Source organism: Oryx dammah, unplaced genomic scaffold (assembly GCF_014754425.2).
Source record: "Oryx dammah isolate SB20612 unplaced genomic scaffold, SCBI_Odam_1.1 HiC_scaffold_13, whole genome shotgun sequence".
Taxonomy (NCBI): Eukaryota; Metazoa; Chordata; class Mammalia; order Artiodactyla; family Bovidae; genus Oryx; species Oryx dammah.
The window spans coordinates 49,859,265-49,879,446 of NW_024070197.1; the positions used below are offsets into that span (position 1 = coordinate 49,859,265).

General features: G+C 55.2%; 1 protein-coding gene across 4 annotated transcripts; it reads right to left on the reverse strand.

Annotated features, from left to right (window-relative positions):
* Positions 1–1,803: 1,803 nt before the first annotated feature.
* DEF8 (differentially expressed in FDCP 8 homolog) lies at positions 1,804–15,411 on the reverse strand. 4 transcript variants are annotated; one of them, XM_040253627.1, is made up of 12 exons: positions 12,554–13,233; positions 11,239–11,359; positions 10,516–10,613; positions 9,197–9,346; positions 8,286–8,427; positions 6,938–7,102; positions 6,330–6,457; positions 6,093–6,206; positions 5,194–5,274; positions 4,488–4,622; positions 4,279–4,388; positions 1,804–3,400 (listed from the first exon to the last, which is right to left on the reverse strand). In XM_040253627.1, the coding sequence occupies exons 1-12, from the start codon at positions 12,608–12,610 to the stop codon at positions 3,298–3,300; spliced, it is 1,404 nt and encodes a 467-aa protein (XP_040109561.1). In that variant the 5' UTR covers positions 12,611–13,233; the 3' UTR covers positions 1,804–3,297. The 4 variants fall into 4 exon arrangements, with proteins under 4 accessions (XP_040109561.1, XP_040109559.1, XP_040109562.1 ...); XM_040253625.1 differs by having other exon boundaries at positions 4,488–4,628; positions 12,554–12,618; XM_040253628.1 differs by lacking the exon at positions 12,554–13,233 and adding an exon at positions 15,320–15,411 and having other exon boundaries at positions 1,815–3,400; positions 4,488–4,628.
* Positions 15,412–20,182: the final 4,771 nt, after the last annotated feature.

Consider the following 20,182-nt stretch of genomic DNA (forward strand, 5'->3'; position numbering starts at 1 on the left):
CAAGTACTTTTTGACTGTATGCCCTTGAGCTATAGACAAATATTAAAGGCTCGTGAGTAGCCTTGTTTCTCACCAGCTTAAGTGACCAGTCCCAAAGGTGCTTTCTGTGTACTGTCGGACTGAGCAAATAAGTGTACTCTGGATAAGGGAGCCAGCTTTCTCACTGTCAAGCAAGGAAATAATAAACATGAAAAAGGGAAAGAATGACTTATGTTGTTTTGAAGTTGGAAGTTTCACTGTGAACTCATGGTTTTTAATGTTTATAGACCAGAAAAGAAATAGATAAGGAGTATTATTTCCACACTACTGAAAGGACCTATGGGCAGTGATCAGCTGATAAGTGAGCACACCCAACTATCACGTTTGTCCTCCACCAGAAGGTCCCAGGGCTCCTCAGAGAAATGACTGGTGTCAGGGCTGGGACTGGGGCAGTTACTAAGCCTGGAACACTTTCCTGTGCTAGAAAGTAAGAAAGTGCCTAAAGAGTGCCAGGAAGATGTCAGTCAGCTGGACCAAGTGGACCAGAGCATTTTGAGTAGGACAGATGACAAATTGGACCTATCCACCACTTTCGTGGGTGGAAAATCCCACCAAAAGGGCAAAGCCCGAGTCCAGTAAAAAAAAAAAAAAAAAAACCCACACTGAAGGAAAGTCTTCAGAATAATTTATCTGTGATTTTCTGTATCAGAGTCCTGAACCCTTCCAGATTAAAGGCTAAAATGACACGGCAACCAAGTGGCTGAATCTGAACACGGCTTGCTGTAGGCTTTATGGTCGGCATCCACGTGAGCATCCTGATGTCATGACTATACCGTAGCTGTGGGAGGCATGTCCTGGCTGGGATAACACAGGAGCACTTAGAGGCAAAGGGGCACCATCTGCAACTTCCACCAGATGGTTCAAAAGAAAGTGTGTGGAGAAAGAGTAAGGCAAAATGGGGAAAATGTTAACATTCATGGAATCCAGGAGATGGGTACCTGGGAATGTGTTTGCAGCACTTCTGTAAACCTACAGCTGTTAAAATTAAAAGTTTAAGAAAAACTCATCCTCATACCTGAAGTGGGTGGGTGGAGACTGCATGCTCCCTCTGATAACTAAAGTGTGGCTTTAGTTGTTTGAAGTGGAGGCGCCAGCGTGGGCCCACAGACAGCCCACACACACCCTTCCCCCACCCCTTGTGTCGCACACTCCTGATGTTTCTTTGAGACCATCCTCAAAACCAGAGGTCGTATCTCCAGAGAGACATGTACATACACAGAGGTTTGAATGTCATTTGGGCGGGGGTCTCGGGTTCTCCTGAACTCCAAGTGCCCTTTCAGTGAGTCAAACTTGAAGACCAGAGGTGCCTCTGGGAGCTAGACCTGGGCCGGCACTGCTTACACTGAGTTAACGTGACAATCCTCCCTCTGGGAGGACTCAGGAGAGAAGACATAGGTTCTATTACGGAGCCAGACTGGGCTCAGCACTTCCTGGAACCCAAACAACCCCAGAGGGTGTGCTTTAATGCAGCCTACAGAGGAGGTGTCAGCACACTGAGGCCAAGGTCAGGTGCCCCGTTTACACCTGACCCTGTGGGAGGAACCTGTGGGCTCTGACTAACCCTGCAGCAAACTCCGCTGTGTCCGCAGCACCCAGCCCACACAGCTCTCCTGGGAGGCCTGCCCATACTAACTGGTTCCTCTGGGTTCTGTGATGTGGTCTCAGAAAGACCTACACATGATTCCGTTTAAAGAATCTGTCACCCAGAAGGGTGAGGAGGAGAAGACGTGATATGGGAGAAAGTTTTAAAAAAAAGAGTCAACCTTGCCCAACAAATGGCTACTGACATTTCTTACGGACACAGTGACTGTAACTGGAATAACATGGTGCTGATTACAGAGTCCATTTGGGAGAAGCCAGGATCCCTGGGACAGAAATGTGATGCCTCAGTGAGACGTACAGATCTGAGGTGTAGGAAGAGGGTGCTTAGCCTTTAACCCCCTAGACCCAAGAACAGGAAGCAGGGTGGCCCCATCTGGACCAACCCCCCACACTGACATTCTGAACAGCCCAGCATAGTCAGAGGGTGGCCTCCCTGGGCAGGGCTTCCCTGGGGTGCAGAGGGGCATGGAGGGGTTGGCACTGTCCTTACCCACCCCCCACATTGGCTCAGCTGGCCTCCCTGTTGGCCAAGCCTCTCCTTGCGCTTCCCAGTCAAAGGTGATGGATGTCCAGGTGACAGCCTCCTGCCCACCAGCCACCACATGTGTGTGTCAGCCCCAGGTGTCAACAGCCAAGCACAGTCCAGGGCAAGAAGAAGGCCAGCAAAGCCAGGGCAGCCTTCCCCTAGACGATCCCCACAAATACATCTTCCCCACTGGGTCAGTCCTCCATGCCCGGCTCCCTCTGCCCGCTGGTGGCAGGACCTCCCACACCTCATGAGTCCTGCTTGGTGCTCCCCTGAGCAAGTATTTCCAGTGCCTGATCTCAGTTCCCCAAACATAAGGCCCCGGTTGGGGGGTCTCTGAGTGATCCGGAGCCCTCCGTAGGCACACTCGGTCCAGGTCTACTGTCCCCTAGCCCTCTCACCTAACCTTGACCTGCCAGGGGCACGGTCCTGCCCAATACTTGGAAGCACACTTCCTCGCTGGGTGGGACCCCCTCAGCCACCCAGCATGAAGCACCAGAGTGAGCTGGGCTGGGCCAAGGCAGGGGCGGTTAGGAGGTGAGATCTCCACGGCAGCCAGCATCCCCTGGAATGGTCCTACTGGCGAAGGCCCCAGAGAGAGAACCCGGGGGCAGGGGCAGGGCCCTCAGGAGATAGTGATGAACACAGCCCCAGCCAGGGACAACCAGGGGACCTCAAAGGGGCCAGGGGCTGGGGGAGGGGCCTCCAAGTAGAACCCACACTGTCCACCACAGGCAAAAAAGTCAGGCTAAGGCTGCATCCTCAGTCTTGTCGGCACTCCCAGAAGACTTCCAGGATTTTCAGGATAGCCAGGGCCCAGCAGCCTTGGTCCCAAGGTGGGCAGAGTAGGGTGGGGAGCTCTTGACCAAAGGGGAGGTGAGGGATGCTCCCCCCACCTGACCCTCAAAGCTCTGCAGTGGGGGAAGGGTGCACGTCCTGGCCCTCACAGCAGCCAACCCAAAAAACAGACACTTCAAGCCCCAACACGTGCCGGGGGACGGTGGTTCTCGTGGTGCTGGCTCAGCAGTGGCGGGGTCCAGGGGCCAGACCCTAGGTCTCCACAGTACAGGAAACACGTTGACTGTGGCAACGGCCAGCAGGACAGACAGGCCTAGAAGGGCTTCCATTGCTCAGGCGTCCAGGTCTGGACCAGGCTCCCGGAAGAGCGACTGCTTCCGCAGAGTGAGGCGCGCACACCTAGGGCACGTGGTGGAATTGTCGTAGTAGCAGTCCCTGGGGGAGACAGGAATGGCCGTGAAGAGGGGGCTCCACAAGTAGAATTGTAACCCTGAGTCTTCACAATATTCCTTTAACAGATGGGAGCCTGCAGCAGTCTCACCCAGGTGTGCCGGCCAGGCCTGTATCCCATACCTCTGCACAGACATCCCAAGGGGCCACACCTATCACCTGGTACCCTCTGACCCTCTCAGTGACTCCCCTCCCTGACCTGTTCCCACTTCTGTGTAAAGCGCCCCCTGCCCAGGGCTTTGTGGAGGTGCACACGGTTCCCATGGCAGCTTAATTTTTGAAGGGGGCACAGCAACATTTGATAGGACACCACACAAACTGCCAGCTCAAGGGAGCTCAGAGTTTCAACACTTTCTGTTACGGTCCTTACTGAGACTGCAGTTCAGCTCTGCTGACCTATGAGGTTGCGGGTCACTCTGAGAAACAGCAAGAACCAGGAAAATCCAGTGTGGACAGAAACAGGGTGGTGGGGTCCCATCTGAGCCCAGTGTGACAAGCCATGTGGGCCCCACAGGCACACGCCTACTGATAAGTATACTTAAAGAGTTCAAATATCTTCTTCCCACTTCAGTGTGTCATTCTTCCAAACATCCACAAGTCTTTAGGACATAAATGCTTCCATTGTTGAACCTAAGTACTTAATAAATAAAATTGTTGGGTATTTCTTGTGGCCTAGGGATATTTGAAAAAAGAGAATCACAAAAACTAGAGAGCTTTAGGAAGCTCCAGCCTCAGTAAACCTAAGTCCATTTGAAACCAGGTGGCAAAGGTCAAGCCCCAGCCTCTCCCCACCCAACATTCCCAGCACCTGTCTCTCCCACACCTGTCATCTACAGTCTACGGAGGCAGATGCTGACACAGACCTGTGGAAGACGGCAGAGCAGTCGGCGCACACGGATGTGTGGCTGTCGAAGGGGAACAGCACATCTCCCTCCCGGCAGAGCTCGCACACAAAGCCCTTGGCTTGGCACCGCTGCGGGCGAGGCGGGGAGGTCAGTGCCCACTCCCAGGTTGGGGGGCACATCCTCCCGAGCTGCCCTCCCGCCTCCCCACCTGGCTTGTGGGGGCCCACCTCACAGTCCAGTTTGATGTGCTTGGCAAACAGCGTGTGGGTCTCAGCCAGCGAGCAGCCCAGCCGGCCCGTGTGCGTGTCCAGCAGGTCCTGCACCGAGTACATCTCATCGTTCTCCACAAAGTGCTGCCGGTCCTGGAGCTGCAAGCGCAGCCATGTGACCCCGGAGCCGCCAGACCTGGGCCCTTGCCTGCCTGGAGCCCTCTTCCCAGCTTTATCTTGCCCACACATCTCACCACCCAATGCGCTGCTTCCTACTCTTCCTGTCAGCCCAATCTGGAGAGGGCCCTCCTAGGTGAGGGCCAGGTGCCGCCCACTCTGCTCGCTGCTCCCCAGGACCCAGAACACCATCGGCCCGCAGCAGGCACCCAGTGAGCGCTTGCAAACAAGTAGGTGAGCCACGAAGTGTCCTGTGGTCGGCCCTCCCTGGGTCCACTCCGTGGAGGCTCCTGTGAAGGCTGCAGGGCGACAGCCACTCTCTCAGTGCTTCTCATGCTGACAGAAGCAGAAACCACTTCTGTGGGTAGAATGCTTTTGTGGGTAGACCTGGTGTTCCCTGGGACAGTGCGGAGACCCTCTGCTGACGGCGCAGCACACGCGTGGTGTCAAGCCTTCCCCTCACAATCCTGGTTTGTTTCCTGCCCTCCTGGAGGACCCCGTCCCCACCCCACCCCTTCCCTACCCCCTGAGGGGCAGGTGGACTGACCTGCAGGAGCAGGCGCGCTGCCATGGCCTCCCTGCAGGTGATAAAATATGGCTTCATGAGCAAGATATCCTGGCGCAGCTTCTGTGGACAAGAGGGGCAGGTGGGCATTTCTGGCCAGAGCAGGGGCTGTGCCAGGCATGTCTGCATGGCCAGTGCGGGTGGGGCGGGGCTGGCTTTGTGGGAAGCTTTGTCACTTTACACTCTGCGTCAGTAGAGGACTGTAAGTGCATTCCCGTCCCCCCACGACAGTCCCAGCTTTGAGTCCTTCAGCTGAGCTCAAGGTCAAGCCACAGCTTCCCCAGCAGGCAGGACCCTAAACTTCCTTCGTGCGCAGTTGCTCCCCGCCTGGTTCCACATGTGAACACACCCCTTGGGAGCACCTGAGCTTGCATCAGACTGCCCAGTTGACCCCAGATTCCCTCCTCAGCTCAGTGGCCCTGTGCCTCAGCTCGTCCCCAAGTCCCATTCCTCTCCGCACCTGCCTGAGGCACACCCCACCCTGCCCTCCTGCTGAGCGCCAAAGAGAGGACCCTCAGTAACACACAGCTCCTCAGAACACCGACCAGACGTGGCTGGGCCAATGTGAGGCTGCTCTTGACAATACACACTGGGATGCAGACTGATACAATACAGAAATGCCACGTGATGTATCTCAATAAAGTGCACGAAATAAGAGACATCACTGAGATGAACTTCATTTTTCTACTGTGGTTGCTAGAAAATTTCAAACTGCCTCTGAGCCTCGAGTCCTATTTCGTGTTGTGACTGGACAGTTGCTCTAGCTACTTTAACTTAAAGGACAGTAGGGGAGGGGGTGCCCAGTGACACAGGTGGCACCTCCTCACACAGCTGCGAAGGGAGAGCAGGGTTGCCCCACGCCCGCCCCTCCCCTGTCTTACCCGGATCTCTACCAGCTCCTCCACATAGTTGAACAGCAGAGGATTGATCTCCCGGAGCCGGAGCACTGGCCTCGACATCATCAGCGCCAGGTAGCGCATGCTGCCACGGGACACCTGGGCCAGAGGGACGGGAAGGTGCCACCTTTGCACTCCGCCCCGCCCCCGCAGCCACGTCCCACGCCCCCACCCAATCCCCAGGGCGGCACCCCTCGCTCCCCGCTCTCTCTCCCCCGGCACCTTGCGCGGCTCGAAGTCCCAGTTGTGCACCACACGTGCTGGGATGACAGCCAGATCGTTCCAGTGGCAGTGGCTGCAGTAGTACTGGCCAGTGTAGTCGCACTGCCGGGCCTCGCTGGGCACGCCCCCTGTGGAGGAGATGTTCCAAAGTCAGGGAGACCTGAGAGGTCCCCTCCCCCAGCTGCACCAAGGGCTCCCCACCACCCGGCCCTGCCCCTGACTCGTCCTCTTCTAAGTCGCCCCATCAGTAAAATGGGACGGTAGACGGGGAATCCCTTGAGTCAATGTTAGTATGTTTCTAGGAAGGCCGGACACACAGGGTGTGAGTGTAGTGTGGTCTTCCCATGGGGTGGGTTTTCTGTGATGATGCGGTCACAGGAGGGAAATTGTAGCCCAGCCCTGCAGGGACTCCTAGGGAAACCTTGGTCAGTTTGGCCGGGCGTGAAAAGGTGCCAAAAGCAGTCCTTTCTGGCTTCCCAAAGAGAGGAGCTCAACTGCACATTCCTCCCATTTACTCACGGTGCTGATAGCAGGGCACCCTGCCCAGAACAGCTCCCCTCAGCCCTGCACCCTGCCCAACTCCTACCCCCCACCCCAGGGGCACTCACGCAGAGAGATGGGTGCTCGGCATTCAGCACAGCGGTAATCCTGGCTGTCCAGGCCTGCCTCAGGGCAGATGTTCAGCTCATACTCGGCCTGGTGGCTGACTTTGGACCGCACACAGGGCTTGGAGATGAGGTTCAAACACTTGCTGTGACAGCGGTAATAACACCCTGGGATGGGGGCCCAACAGCAAGCCTCTTAGGAGGAGCACCACTCTGCAGCCCAGGATGACCTTCAACTTCTGGGACCCCCAGGGGGCTCCACTCGGCTTCCCAGACCAACCCAAGAGCCTCTCCAGGTGCCACTGTAGGTCCCCAAATGTCCCTACCCCAAGCCTTGCCCTAAAGGTACGTGCACACCTTTCCCCCAATTTCAGACTCAGAAGTCCAGGGGCCTACCAGCCATGCCCACTGGGATACCCAAGGAGACCAAGGCCAAGCCATCTAAGTAAAACCCAGTTCTTCCTACCCAAATCGACCCCAGCTTCCCATCTCAGATTTCAGGGACTCTGTCTTTCAACCTCCTGAGACTACAAACTGGGAAGTCATCCCTACTCCTCTCTTACACCCATGTCCAGTCCTTTAGCTACAGCTGCACTTGGTCCTTCTCATCTAAATGTCAGAGTCTCACCCTGGTCAGAAGGCCATCATTTTCCCTCTCCCATGCCACACTCAGCTCAGCAGGTGGAGTTAAAACCTAAGTATATCCACCCACATAGCCCCAGTGCACTTAAAGAAAAGCCCCCTGCCACCTCTGAAGCACCTCTATGCCACGCTGCTCTCTGCTCCTCGTCAAATACGCTGGACACACACTGACCACAGGCCTTTGCACAGACAGCTCCCCTGCAGAAATGTTCCTTCCCAGATATGCTCCTGGTTTGCCCCTAACCTCCAAGCTTTTTTATTAAATGTCACATGCAGCCTTTTCGTTTCACCCTAAAATAGCAGCACCCCACCCCCTGACATGCTTGTGCCTCCCCTAGCCTTCTTCACTATTTCTAACATATCACATCACTGACTCATTTGATTTCTCATCCAGAGCAGCACCTCCAATACAGTGATGTGTTTCTACAATGTCCAGCGGGGTGGCCACCAACCTTGCATGGCTGTGTACTTGGAACATGCACAGTACAACTGAGGAGCTAGTTATCTATGTTCAATAATTTAAATTTGAAGAGTCACATGTGGCTAGTGGACTTAAGCCCAGTGAAGGCAGAAGACACCTGGGTCTCTCATCTCTTGCTACACCCACCACACACTGCAGGGTTCTGCAAATACTGAGGACTCGATAGAGAACCCCTCTCCCTGGAGACCTAGACTGCCAGCCCAGAAGGGCAGTCTGGTCTCCGCCCACCTGTGCAGGTGTACCAGGTCTGAATGAGGCCCCAGATGACTGTGTTACATTTGTCACATGTCTGCTTCACACTCTTGCTCTTCTCCTTGTAGAAGCGGTGCTCAAGAAGGACTCGAATGTTGGGCTCATCCTCATTGGGGTCCTAGGGAGGAGACCAGGGAGGGGTCACAGCTCCTTCTGGGCACATGAGTCCCTTGACTGCATCTTCCAGGCACCACATATAGCAAAGGTTATCACAGACCCCTCCCTTTACAATAGAACACGGTGCCTGGTCAGGCCTGGTCCACTGAGATTACAGACCACCTCTGGACCTAAGTGCTGTGCCAGGGCCACATTAGGGGCAAGGGCATGTGAGCAGTACTGAGGGGCACTCGCTGCCCGCCCTGCTTTGTTTCGGCTGGCTGAGAGCAGACCCAGATTGGCGGAAGCTGTCCTGGACTTGCCAGGGATGAGCAGAGCAACATTAGAGGGGGGTCTGTGGTCTCCAATACCAGTAGCTGCCAGATGGGCCCAGGGAACCCGCAACACTTCCATGTGAGTAAATCTACACAACCAATCCTTTAAGCCACTGTCTTTCGGGGTATCTGAGCCCATACTGTTGCCTTACCTATATTCTAATGAACCTACCACTGTCCAAATCCCATGGACTCATGAACCAGACTCAAGGACTACATGATGGACCCCAGTGGTTATTGGCTTCCAGGATCCACGACCCCTTCTGTTGTCATCTCCAGGGAACGAGGCCACGCTCTGGGTCATGTGGTTCAAGGTGGGACTAACTCACCCACCTGCTTCAGTGGGTGGACACATGACCCAGGACTACAGGCAGGATCAGAGCTGGGCTGAGGGCCCATCACTCCCCCAGCCCCCACTTCAGCTCTGGCTGCTGATGGGGGTGGGCCGGCACCCACCTTCAGCTCCTGCAGCTTCAGCCGGAGATGGATGAGTCTCACCACGGCGTCCTTCTGCTTCTCTGAGTGCTCTGGCAGGTCCAGGATGACCTGCTTGCACTCCTGGATGGCCTGCCGCAGCTGCTGGACATCAGAGGCCAGGAACAGGCCCTGCTCACGTGGGGGAGGGCAGTTTGGGGATGACGATAGTCAGATTGTGTGTCGTTGGGCCCAGAACAGATCTCCCCACCCATCTCGAGCCCCGATGGCCCAAAGACTTGCTCAAGGCCCAGGACCATCAGCAGCAGAGGCAGGCCCCAGCCCATACCACCTGCCCGCTCTCTGGACCTTTCCACCCATGGGCCTCTAGAGACCTAACTCACAGTGTTCATCAAAACACAACTTCCCTCTTTTAGAAATCCAATTGCTATCTTGCTTGCTTCTACAGAACTTCCTCTTGGATGAAAGCAGGGGAAATGACACTTGTCTGTCAAGAAGGAGAGGAAGTGGCCTCTGGTTCAATTGCCAAGCTCAGAGACACCCCTGGCTGCCACCTGCCCTTGGGCCCAGCACCTAACAGGCTGACCCGAGCTCGAGTCCAACAAAGCCCTAAACTTGGGCAAGGAAACAGGCTAGGTCTCAGAGCTAGAGGCTGGGGCCCCAAGAAAGGGGTGTCACTGCCCACAGGAGTACAAAATAAGGGTTCAAACACATAACTAAGAGGAGTGTATGTACCTGCAGAATGTAAAGTTAAAGGCCACATGACCAGCAAAATGAGCAGCAAACGAGAAACAGGGGCTCAGGTGAATCTTAAAGTCCTATGTGAATGTTACCATAGCATCTCTCTCAAACAACAGTTGGAGATAGTTTGCAAAGATTTTGAAACTGTAAAGGAATTATTAGAGCCCTTTAATTAAAAAAAAAAAAAAACAAACCACCCCACAAGATTTTCATGGAACAAAACCTAGCTCAGACAGGAGTGGCCCTGTCTAGCTAAGCAGGTGGTGGTGGGCAGCAGCTGCCCTCGCCTTCACCCTGCAATGGATGACAGGATTCCCCAGAACCCCAGATGGAATCAACCCCCACATTTGCTTTGTAGGATCCTGCATGGAGGGGAGAGAATGGCTGCCCAGGAGGACAAAGCCCAGGCTTCCAAACACCGCATCCAACCCATTCCCACAGGCCGGCACACAGGTATAAGGTGGGAGCCGGGTGTCACACAGGCCTCAGACTCCACACCTAGGAGGCCCAGCTGAGATGGACGTGGCCAACCCCTCAAACTCTGGTGGCGGGTGTGTGTGGGGGGGTCACCTTGTCCACCCACAGACCCTGAACCTTACCACGGGGCGAGCGAAGTGGTCCTCGGACAGGCCAAGATCCATCACACGCTCTGGGCAGCGGAACTCTGGCCCCCCGGGAGGCAGCTCAGGCAGGCGCGCTGCAGCAGGGCAGGCGGGGAGGGCGGCAGAGAGGTGAGTCAGCCTGCCGCCCCAGGAGGGCGCTGTGGGGCCCTCGGGGAGCAGGGAGCCCACAGAAGTGCCCAGGGAAGCAGGGCTCTGCTCTGGGGTGAGCCCCGTGTCCACCAGCAGAGGACCCTGTGTCCTTGTGGCCACAGGACAGAGTCGTGCAAAACCAGGGTTACAGAAGCACGCCAGTTTCTAAGGCTCACAGCTTGTGTGTGCATCTGTGGCCTGGAGGAGGACCTCTGAAGGGCTACACACCAGGACATGGGGGCCCCTGTGTGGACTCTGGCACCCTGTGCGCTCAGTCTGCAGTCTCAGGGCTCACATCCTGCTGACCTCTCACCCTGCAGGGCTCGGCTCTGAGTTCACGCCGAGTGTTCCCTGAGGGAGTGCCTGCTGTGTGCGGCCCCTGGGACAAGGCAGGCAAGACGGTGACGCAGCCCCGCCCAGGGGCGTGTTCATTCTCCTGAGGATGGTTGGGGGAAGCAGCCTGAGCTGTGAAGAAGCCACCTGCATGCGCCCAGGGGGAACCACCTAAGAAGATGGGGGCTGGCGTGAGCAGGGCAGACCACCTACACAACCTCAGCCCCCCGCATCCACCTTGAGAAGTAACGTCCGGGGCCTCCTCGCCAGGCCCCTGCTCATGCTGCTGCTTGTTGAAGGGGTTGAGATGGACCTGCCGGAACCGGGCGAGCTTCTCGTCATATTCCATAGCACCCACCTGCAGACAGCAGAGCAGAGCAGAGGTGGGTGTCCAGAACCCAGGTTCACTGGGGTCTCCTTCTCTTTTCAAGTGCCTGAGATATCAGAGTGGAGACCTGGCCCCTCTCACTTCCCCTGGAGGGTCCAAGCCAAAAATCCCCACACCATGGCCTCCCCCCCGCAGCCCCTCCCCAAGCCAGCTCAGCCCCCACGGCTGGCCCCTCAGTGAGAGCAGTGATGCCCAAGTCACCGATGGGGCAGGCAGGGCTGGGGGTGCCCAGCCAGACCTCCAGCACGGAGCCCCTTTGGTCCTGCGCACATCGCCTGGCCAGCCAACACTCAGTGCCTCCCTCTTGCCCAGGACCAAGGGGGCTCCTTCCCTGTCAGAGCACCCAGAAAGCCCAGCCAACAGAAGACTCAGTGCTGATGCCAGGGCTCAGGCCTGCCCTGCCACCTGCAGTGTGGCCCAGGGCAGGACCCACCTTAACACTGCCCTGTGGAGAGGCCTCCTGAATGCTCTATAACCACCATGCGGCCTGAGCCCACGGCTGGCCCCACACCCTGGAACCCAAGGGCACAGGCAGCAAGTGCTGAGCTCACAGCTGGGAGCTCAGCAAACCAGACACACAGGGCTGGTGGCTCCTGAGACAGAGGCCCACACTTAACTAGCTGACCCACATTCCTTAGCTTCTCTCTGCTAAATGAGTTCACAGGAGGTTGAAAGATGTTTTCAAAACTTTGTGGGAAGGACATGGATGTTGGCTATGCTCTGCTGACACCTGGGTTGCAGTCTGAAATAACCTGTAACTATAAAAGGCAATTCTATGACTCCTGTGTGCCCACACACACACTGAAAGGAAAACTGAGCCAGCGGCGATGGCCCGAGGCCACCCTCCACCCCTGGTGTTGCCCTGCACCTGGGTGGGGACCCCCACACCTCTGCGGGACCTGTCTGCCTCTGGAGGGATGGATGGTGGGTTGAAGCTTCCGGACCGGTAGAACTGGCACCTGCAGACCATCTACCTACTGGTCACAGCAGGGCAGGACATGGTGCAATGAGCCCAAACCCCTATCTCCCTTATAACCTGAGGTCTCTGGGAAGCTCACAAACTGTGTTCGGCTCTGATGCCCAACGCCTCCCCAGATGACAGGAACCACAGCGCCCAGGGAAGCCTCCAGAATGCAGGGGAGACCCAGCTGTCCCCATACTCACCAGACCCTTCTTCCCAAGTGGTGAAGAATCCCTGGGCTGCTCATCCCCAGGCTTCATTCAACTGAGACACAAATAAACTTCTGCTTAAAGTACTGTTATCGGGAGGAGGATTTCTGTCTCTTGCAGCCAAAACAGATCCATACTAATCACCCCCAACAGACTGTGATCAGCAGGCAGATTGGCCCTACTCAAATCCACACTCTATCAGCTCTAGCTGTGTGACCTGGGGCAAATGCCTAAACCTTTCTGTGCTTTGAGCTGGCATGTTTCAAGCGGGGATAATAATAGTATCCGCTGTAAAGAGTTACAGTCTAAAGGAGACTACAAACTGGAGACTAAGCATAGGTGCGTGGCAGTGACATCACATGCCAGTCAGTCCAGCCCCCAAAGGCTGGAGGGTCAGGAGCCACCCCCATGGGTTTCTCCTCAGAAACCTCTCAGTGTTTTACAATACAGCCAGAGGCATTATAGAGAACAGGATGACATTCCTGAAAAACCTAGAAATAGACTTGCAATATGATCGTGCAATGCCACTCCTGGGCATACATCTGGAGAAAACTGTAATTCAAAAAGATACACGCACCCAGCATCCATCACAGCGCTCTTCACAATAGCCAACACGTGGAAAGAACTTAAATGCCCATCAACACATGAATGGATAAAGGTGTGGTACAAACATACCCAATGGAATATTAGCCATAAAAAAGAATGAAATAACACCATTTGCAGCAACATGGATGCAACTAGAGATTACCACACTAAGTCCAAAAGACAGATACCATATGATATCCCTTAAATGTGGAATCTAAAATATGACACAAATGAACTTATCTGCAAACCAGAAACAGACACACAGATAGAAAACAGACTAGAAAACAGACTTGTGGTTGCCAAGTGGTTGGGGGTGGGGGTTGGATTGGGGTTATCGGGTCAACAGATGCAAACCATTATATAAAGGATGTCTAAACAAGAAGATCCTAGTGTATAGCACAGCGAAATAGAGTCCACATCCTGTAATAAACCATAATGGACAAGAACATGAAAAAGACATCTGTATCTGTGACAGAAGCACTTTGCTGTGCACCGGAAACTAACACAACATTGTAAATCAACTACATTTAAAATTTTAAAAATACACAAAATGCACAGGTTCTTAGGCCTTAGTCAGAAAGAAAATAAAATATGGCCTGAGGAGCTCAAAGGCAGGAACACTGCTCAGCTGCCCTTCTCTGGGATACAAGCCCTCCTGGAAATTGCATTTCTCATTAAGCTCCTGATGGGTAGGCCAGGCAGAGAGGCCATGGATGAGTGAGTGACTGGGGTAACCTGACCTCTCTCAGCCTCAGTTCCTCTCCTGCCAAAGTTAAGATAATTGCATTTTCCAGGGAGAAGAGGGTGCCAGGAGCAGCCAGAAGGGGCCCTAATGCAGGGGCCCAGCTGACAAAGTGCGCAGCAATGGCTTAGAGGAGAGCAATAGCAACCCTCACCACCCAACCAGGTTCACCAACAGAGAGCTGCTGCTGCTGCTGCTAAGTCACTTCAGTCGTGTCCGACTCTGTGCAACCCCATAGACGGCAGCCCAACAGGCTCCCTCGTCCCTGGGATTCTCCAGACAAGAACACTGGAGTGGGTTGCCATTTCCTTCTCCAATGCATGAAAGTGAAAAGTGAAAGTGAAGTCGCTCAGTCATGTCCGACCCTCAGCAACCCCATGGACTGCAGCCTTCCAGGCTCCTCTGTCCATGGGATTTTCCAGGCAAGAGTACTGGAGTGGGGTGTCATTGCCTTCTCCACCAACAGCTCTGCACCCCAAATCCAGGCCTGACCTCGCAGGTGCAGGCCGGAAGGTGGACACTGAGCAAGCAGCATGCAGAAAACCCACTAGTCCGCTGTCTCCCCTTCTCCAGAGACCTCCTCTCACGGGGGTCAGGGTGAGGAGCCCACGACTTTGCACTTAGAGGACCCTGAGAATAAAGCCCAGCATCTCTCAGGCCCTGAGGAACACAGGGCTGAAGCTCAGAGGTGCCTGAACCAGCCTTGCCTGTTCTGTTTGTGACACAGCCACCAGAGGTCCTGTCATCACCCGGCTACCACCAGAGGTCCCTAAACTTCGCCCCAGAGGGGACAAGGCGAAGGTGCACCCTAGCTGCTCACGGCCATCAGGAGGCCTCCAGGACCCCACTGGGAGCAGGGCTGTTACTGTCCCTTTAAGGATTGCTTGCCACTGAAGCTTGACAGCGCCACCCCCGCCTCTGGGTGACGCCACCCCAAAAGGGCCTCCCCCACCTTCACCCACAACAACAGCAGCAACATACACTCTGAGGACCCTCGCTAAGTGGCTCCGCACAGGGCCAGGTGTCTTCCACCACACCTCGTCCGTTTCAGAGATGAGGAAACAAGCTCAGAGTGGTCCAGCCCCAGCGCACGGTGGCACAGCCGTGGGGCCCCTTCTGGCCTCTCGCATCCTGCAGACGCGCGCGGTGACAGCTGGAGGAGGTGACAGTGTGCCCGGGGACGGCCTTCCCAGCTAGACCCTGACAGAGCGGGATCGGGGCAGCTGAGGTCCCCAAGCCCCTCTGCCCCCAGGTGATCGCCCGGGAGTCTGAATCCTACTTTGCGCCCGGGCCTGGGCCTCGGCCGGGTTCCTCGCCCCTTACGCCCCGGTGTCCGTTTCGGGAGAGAGGCTCCCCGGGCTCCAGGGCACAGTGGCCCGAGCGTCCGAGTCCCCGCCACCCAGAACCCCGCCCGCACCCCTCCCGCCGCTCACCTGACCACCGCCACCCCGGTTACATTGTAGCCGCCCCGCCGGGCTCGTTACAGCGTATCCATCGCCGCCCTGGATACACTGTATCCGCCTCGCTCGCTGCTGCCTCCTGCGGTCCGGAGGCTCACAACACAGCGGAGTTTGCGCGTCCCACTCCCGGAGCCAGGACTCCACCTCCCAATCGAAGAAATGGGTAACCCTTCATGCCAATTGTTGAAGATTGTGTGAAATAAAATTCACGCTTCATGGAAGACAAGGAAATTTAGACACGAAAAATTTCTCTGCCCTTTACGTGCCTCTCTCCTCGCTGTGCATCTGATCTGCATTTATGCATCTGCCAAACCACCCCCATCGGCAGAAACGCCTCCTGGAATTCAGCACAGCTGCTTAAAAGATAAGGTCACGTCCTGAACTTCTTTGCCAACAAAGGTCCCTATAGTCAAAGCTGTGGTAATGAAAGATGAGCACCAAAGAATTGATACTTCCAAATTGTGGTGCTGGAGAAGAGTCTTGAGACTCCCTTGGACTGCAAGGAGATCAAACCAGTCGATCCTAAAGGAAATCAACCCTGAATATTCAATGGAAGAGCTAATGCTCCTTGGAAGCTGAAGCTCCAATACTTTGGCCACCTGATGGAAAGAGCTGACTCATCAGAAAAGACCTTGATGCTGGGAAAGACTGAGGGCAGGAGGAGAAGGGGACAAGAGAGAACAAGATAGTTGGATGACATCTCCAACTCGATGGACATGAGTTTGAGCAAACTCTGGAAGATGGTGAAGGACAGGGAAACCTGAAATGCTGCAGTCCACGGGGTCACAAAGAGTTAGACACAACTTAGCAACTGAACAGCTTCTTGATCTTGTGAGGGGCCATGATGAGCTTAGATCTGAATTATGTAAACTGTGGATTACACTCCTGTGCTCTGTCTCAAGAAACTTGTATAACTGTGACTTCTAATGGCAAAACAGTCCTTGGAGCTTTCTGAGATGCTGTTCTTGGCTTATAATCCTCAAATTTGGATTGAATAAAAATTTCCATTTATTTCTTAGATCACCTGATTGATTTTTTGCCCACAATGGTAAGGTTGGGGCGGGGGTGGGGGTGAAGCAGCACTGACTAGATTTTCCATAAACACAAAAGTTTTGATTTAAATCAAAACCAAACACTCTTTTAAAAATTGGTGGGACCTCCCTGGTGGTCCACTGGTTGATTCCACACTCCCAATGCTGGGGGACCAGGTTTGATCTTTGGTTAGGGAACTGGATCCCACATGCTGCAAGTAAGGGTTTACACATCATAACTAAGGTTCAGTGCAGCCAAATTTTAAATATATATGTGTGTGTGTGTGTGTGTGTGTGTATAAGAAAAAAATGGTGTTTGATTTTCTTTTAAACACTAGCAATTGTGGGGAAAATGGAATAGGTGATCGCTGAGCAGAAGCAGCAACTGTGCTTGCCTCCACCATGTTCATCACTAGTTGGGGAGAGGTTACTGCGATGCTACCCATTTCACAGAGGAGGAAACTGAGCCACCGTGAGACAAGGGGCTGTTCAGTGCAGATGGGAGAGGTGTTGGAGAAGCCACTGCTCTCCAGAGGCCCCTGCTATGATTCTCTCCATAATTCTTGTCACTGCCCAATGTCCTACATCTTGTACCTTTTCATTTTATTTTTGTCTTTCTCCACAGGCACCCCCAACCTCCACCTGGCACCAGAAACTAAAGGCTGCAGGCAAGGGTTTTGTTCATTTTCTTCACTGCTTTGGGGCCTAGAACAGTTCCTAGGTACATAGGTGCTTAGTTTCAGGGACTAAGGAAGAGCTGGCCTCATTTCACTTGTGCCCCCACTCCACCAACAGGGGCCCAGCCCGACTCTGACTCAGCAGGGAGAAGACTGGCACAGCCCCAGAATGCAAGGAGCCAGACAGTAAACAAAGGTGCACATCAGTAAGAGACGTGAGGCACAGCAAGAAAATAAACAGGATGACAAGGTAGCCGACAAGTTCTTACTCCCCAGTGCTCCCAAGGGTAAGAATGAGGGAGGTGGGGGACAGTTGGGGGAATGTTCAGGAGCGGCCCTTGTAAACATGCTGGAAAGTGTGGGAATCTCGGGGAGACACTAAGCTACCTTATAAATGGCTTCTGCTGGAGGAGAATACAGCCCTCCTCCAAAGGCCCTTGGAGAAGGAGACAGGGAAACGCACAGATGCACGCACACCCATGGCCCCACTGCACCTGGGCTCAGCAGCGCCCCAGGGAGCAAATTCCCATCCGTGTCAGGGTCCTGGTCTGAGGAGGGTGCCTTCACACCCCGCCCATGTTGACTCAATTCCCTTCAGCTCTGCCTGACTCTATCCAGTCTTGGACCCCCTGTAACTCTGATCCATCCTCTTTGGGAGGACTACCACCCCAGTCCCCACCCACACTTGTGCTGGCAGCGAACTCCACATCCAGTCGGCATGCTGGGTTTTATCACACTTATATGTGCACCTGCTCATTTATTATTATCTAAGATGTGTTCTTTCCAGTGAGTCCATCTGGAATTTCAACTCCCAAAATATGAGTTGGACATGTCCTTTTCCACTGGAGAAACTGCCCTAGAGAGGGGGTGTGCCCTGCCAGGTGGTGTGGCAGAGTTGAGGGTCACCTGCATCCCACACTCACTGTCCCCCTTCACATCTGCTCTGGTTCCCACCGTGGTGGGAGCAGTGACAATCCCAGTATCCTCCTGTGTTCCTGCCCCCAGCAGCTGGGGTCTTGGGGCAGCTTTGTCTATCTCCAGGCTTCAGCCTCTTCCTTGGAAGTATCCATCTCACAAGTCTGTGGGGATGTGTAACATAGTGGATGATAAGTTTTAGGCGGCTGGGCCCCCAAAACAGGCCCAGTGCAGGGCTGGCCAGCCCCCAGCCTAGGATCACCCTAGCTTTGTAACTGAGGAGTAACCTCTTGGTACAAACATGTCCCCAGAAAGGATGCTATTTGTTCATCATCTGAAATCCCAGTGTGACTGGGCATCCTGGATTTGCTTTGGCCGCCCTTCCCCTGGGTGTGAGGCCATCTACTGGCCTCTGAGCAGCTCTGCATGCCAGGCTGAGGGTGCTGGGCCAAGACAGGAGTGTGCCCAGGTCTGGACACCCCTGGCCCATTACCAGGCTGAAAGGGACAGACTGATCTGAAGGCAAATAACCAAGGAGGTAGGTGGCGCCAAAGGCTGCCCAAGAGCGCCCGCCGTCAACACTGCACGGTGCTGGGCCGGTCAGAGCCCTCTGGGAGGCTCAGGTGAGACGGAGTAACCTCTGAGTGGGCTGCCCCCCTCTTGTCCAGGTGTGCCTGCAAATACACACCCCTCAGCATAGTCACAGGTAAGTGAGCACTAGCGCTTAGGGCTCTCGTTACAGGCCACATGCTGGCCCAGCCACTTTCCGTGTGCAGGTGCACAGCAAAGCACTCTGAAATGCAGTGATGCGGAGCACAGCCATTCACCCTGCTCAGGGCCGCATCTGCTCCATCATGCCTGTGCTGTAGGGTGAGGAGTGAGGCTACGACTGAGGAACACAGGCGAGAACTAAAAGGCCTCTCATCAGAAAGTGGGCTGGAGCCTCAAGGGGTAGGGCTGAGGGACTCGGCAGGGGGAGGGGAGGGGGATGCTGGAGGAAGGACAAAGAGAGGACTCTCCCCAACAAGGGCTGCAGTGGGTGGGGTCCAGGGGAGAAGGCGGGGTGGCCCCAGCAGGCCAGCTTCATCTACATGACCTGAGCCAGGATGACGTTCTCACCGTGCAGGTGCTCGGGAGGGACGTGTGATTGCGGCTGTCTGAGCAAAGTGGAGAGACACGTGGCCTGGGCCGGCCCCCTGCTGTGCTACCTGCCAACTGGCAGTGGGCAGAAGAGTCCCACTTCTTGCCGAGGAACCTGGTGGCCTCATTGTGAAGGTTAAACCCTCAGGAGAGACCCCACAAGACCATGGACCCAGCATGATCACCGGGATATCAGGAGCCCGGGAACCCTTGTCAACACTTGGTGGGTGACTCAACCTTCTGGGGATCATGGGGAGCCTGGAGAACCTGGGTTGTGGACACCCTTCCCCCCAATGGCGTGGAGGCTGCAGCCTTGTGAAGGTGGGGTTGGAGGGCCCTGCACAGGCTCACAAGCTGAAAGCTGGCTGCCTCCAGAACCAGCAGTGCAGTGGACTTCAAGCCACCCAGCACAGAGCAGGTGCTCAGAGCATCCACTCCTGCCCGAGCCCAGGATGTGGGCTCTCGGGGCTTCTGTTCCCCAGTCCAGATCAGCCCCTTCGGCCTCTCTTTGCTCAGGTACCCACCTGGAGGAGAGCATGCAGGGGTGTCCTGGCTTTTAGGGGTGGGGTATGAGGAGGCTCAGGGCACCAGGGTTGAGGCTCGTCCAGCTCTCTACATGCTCACCTGGGCCCCAGGCAGACAGCAACTCTGGGTTCTACTTCTCTCTCTGTAGGAGGAGGGGGCAGCCAGATTTGCCCCATCTGTGGGACCCTGGGTGCCCTGCAGCTCTGGAAATGATCTCCAGAAGGCACGCGGGGCCAGAACTTTGCTTCCAGCACCCCTGCACCCAGGTGCAGTGGCCACAGCTTGCAGACCCAACCAGCCCTTCCCTAGGGTTCAAACCCCCACATTCCAACACGGCACATTTTCTGGGGGAATCCTCAAGCTCCTTACTTCCTCACACTTGTTTGGGTCTCGGCCACCTGCCTCTAATGTCTGGCACACAGAGAAGCCAGGGGAAAGCTCTCCAGCATGAGTCACCCTGGAGGGTTGTCCTGAGTGCCTGAGAGCCCGTCTGGGGTTCGAGGATGAGGCTCCTCCAGGCCTGGCCATCTCTCCCAGCACCACTGCCA